The following is a 727-nucleotide window of genomic DNA, read 5'->3' on the forward strand; positions in this document are numbered from 1 at the left end:
TTCTTGATTTTTCAGGTGGAGTATCCAATAGATGTTTCACCTAGCAGAGATGAGCACTTCAAGAAATGGAAATACATGTCCTACAACTTCACTATGGCCTTTTTATGGACAACCCATCTCGTCAAATCACAAGAATCATCGACTAAAGGCGTGTTCGATCTGTATTTGGATGAGTTTGATGAAGCATGGACTTCCCAAATACCTGGCTTTGATTACGTGATGATCTCGTCCGGCCAATGGTTTCTTCACCCGCTGTATTTCCACGAGAACGGCCGAGTCATCGGCTGCCACGACTGCTTCCTCGACAATGTCACCGAGCTGGGAATCTACCATGGCTATAGAAAGGCCTTCAGAACAGCTTTCAAAGCCATTCTCACCTCAGAGAGCTTCAAGGGCATCACTTACTTGAGGACATTTGCTCCAGCACACTTTGAGAATGGGCCGTGGAATCAAGGAGGGAACTGTTTGAGAACAGAGCCATTCAAGAGCAAAGATTCAGCATTGGAAGGTATGAACTTGGAGCTTTACATGACTCAAATGGAGGAGTTTAGGAGAGCTGAGAGAGAAGGGAGAAAGAAAGGGATTAAGTTCAGGTTGCTTGATACAACGCAACCCATGTGGCTTAGACCAGATGGACACCCGAGTCAATATGGGCATTGGCCTCAGGGGAATGAGAGCTCGTTGTTTAATGATTGTGTTCATTGGTGCCTGCCTGGTCCTATTGACA

General features: G+C 46.1%; 1 protein-coding gene across 1 annotated transcript; it reads left to right on the forward strand.

The window, feature by feature from the left end:
* Positions 1-6: 6 nt before the first annotated feature.
* Positions 7-723, forward strand: LOC111787090 (protein trichome birefringence-like 19; the record flags this gene model as incomplete). Its single annotated transcript, XM_023667235.1, has 1 exon — positions 7-723. A coding segment is annotated over one exon (717 nt), but the record flags the coding sequence as incomplete, so codon positions are not given.
* Between the last annotated feature and the right edge of the window lie 4 nt (positions 724-727).

Source organism: Cucurbita pepo, unplaced genomic scaffold (assembly GCF_002806865.2).
Source record: "Cucurbita pepo subsp. pepo cultivar mu-cu-16 unplaced genomic scaffold, ASM280686v2 Cp4.1_scaffold005048, whole genome shotgun sequence".
NCBI lineage: Eukaryota > Viridiplantae > Streptophyta > Magnoliopsida > Cucurbitales > Cucurbitaceae > Cucurbita > Cucurbita pepo.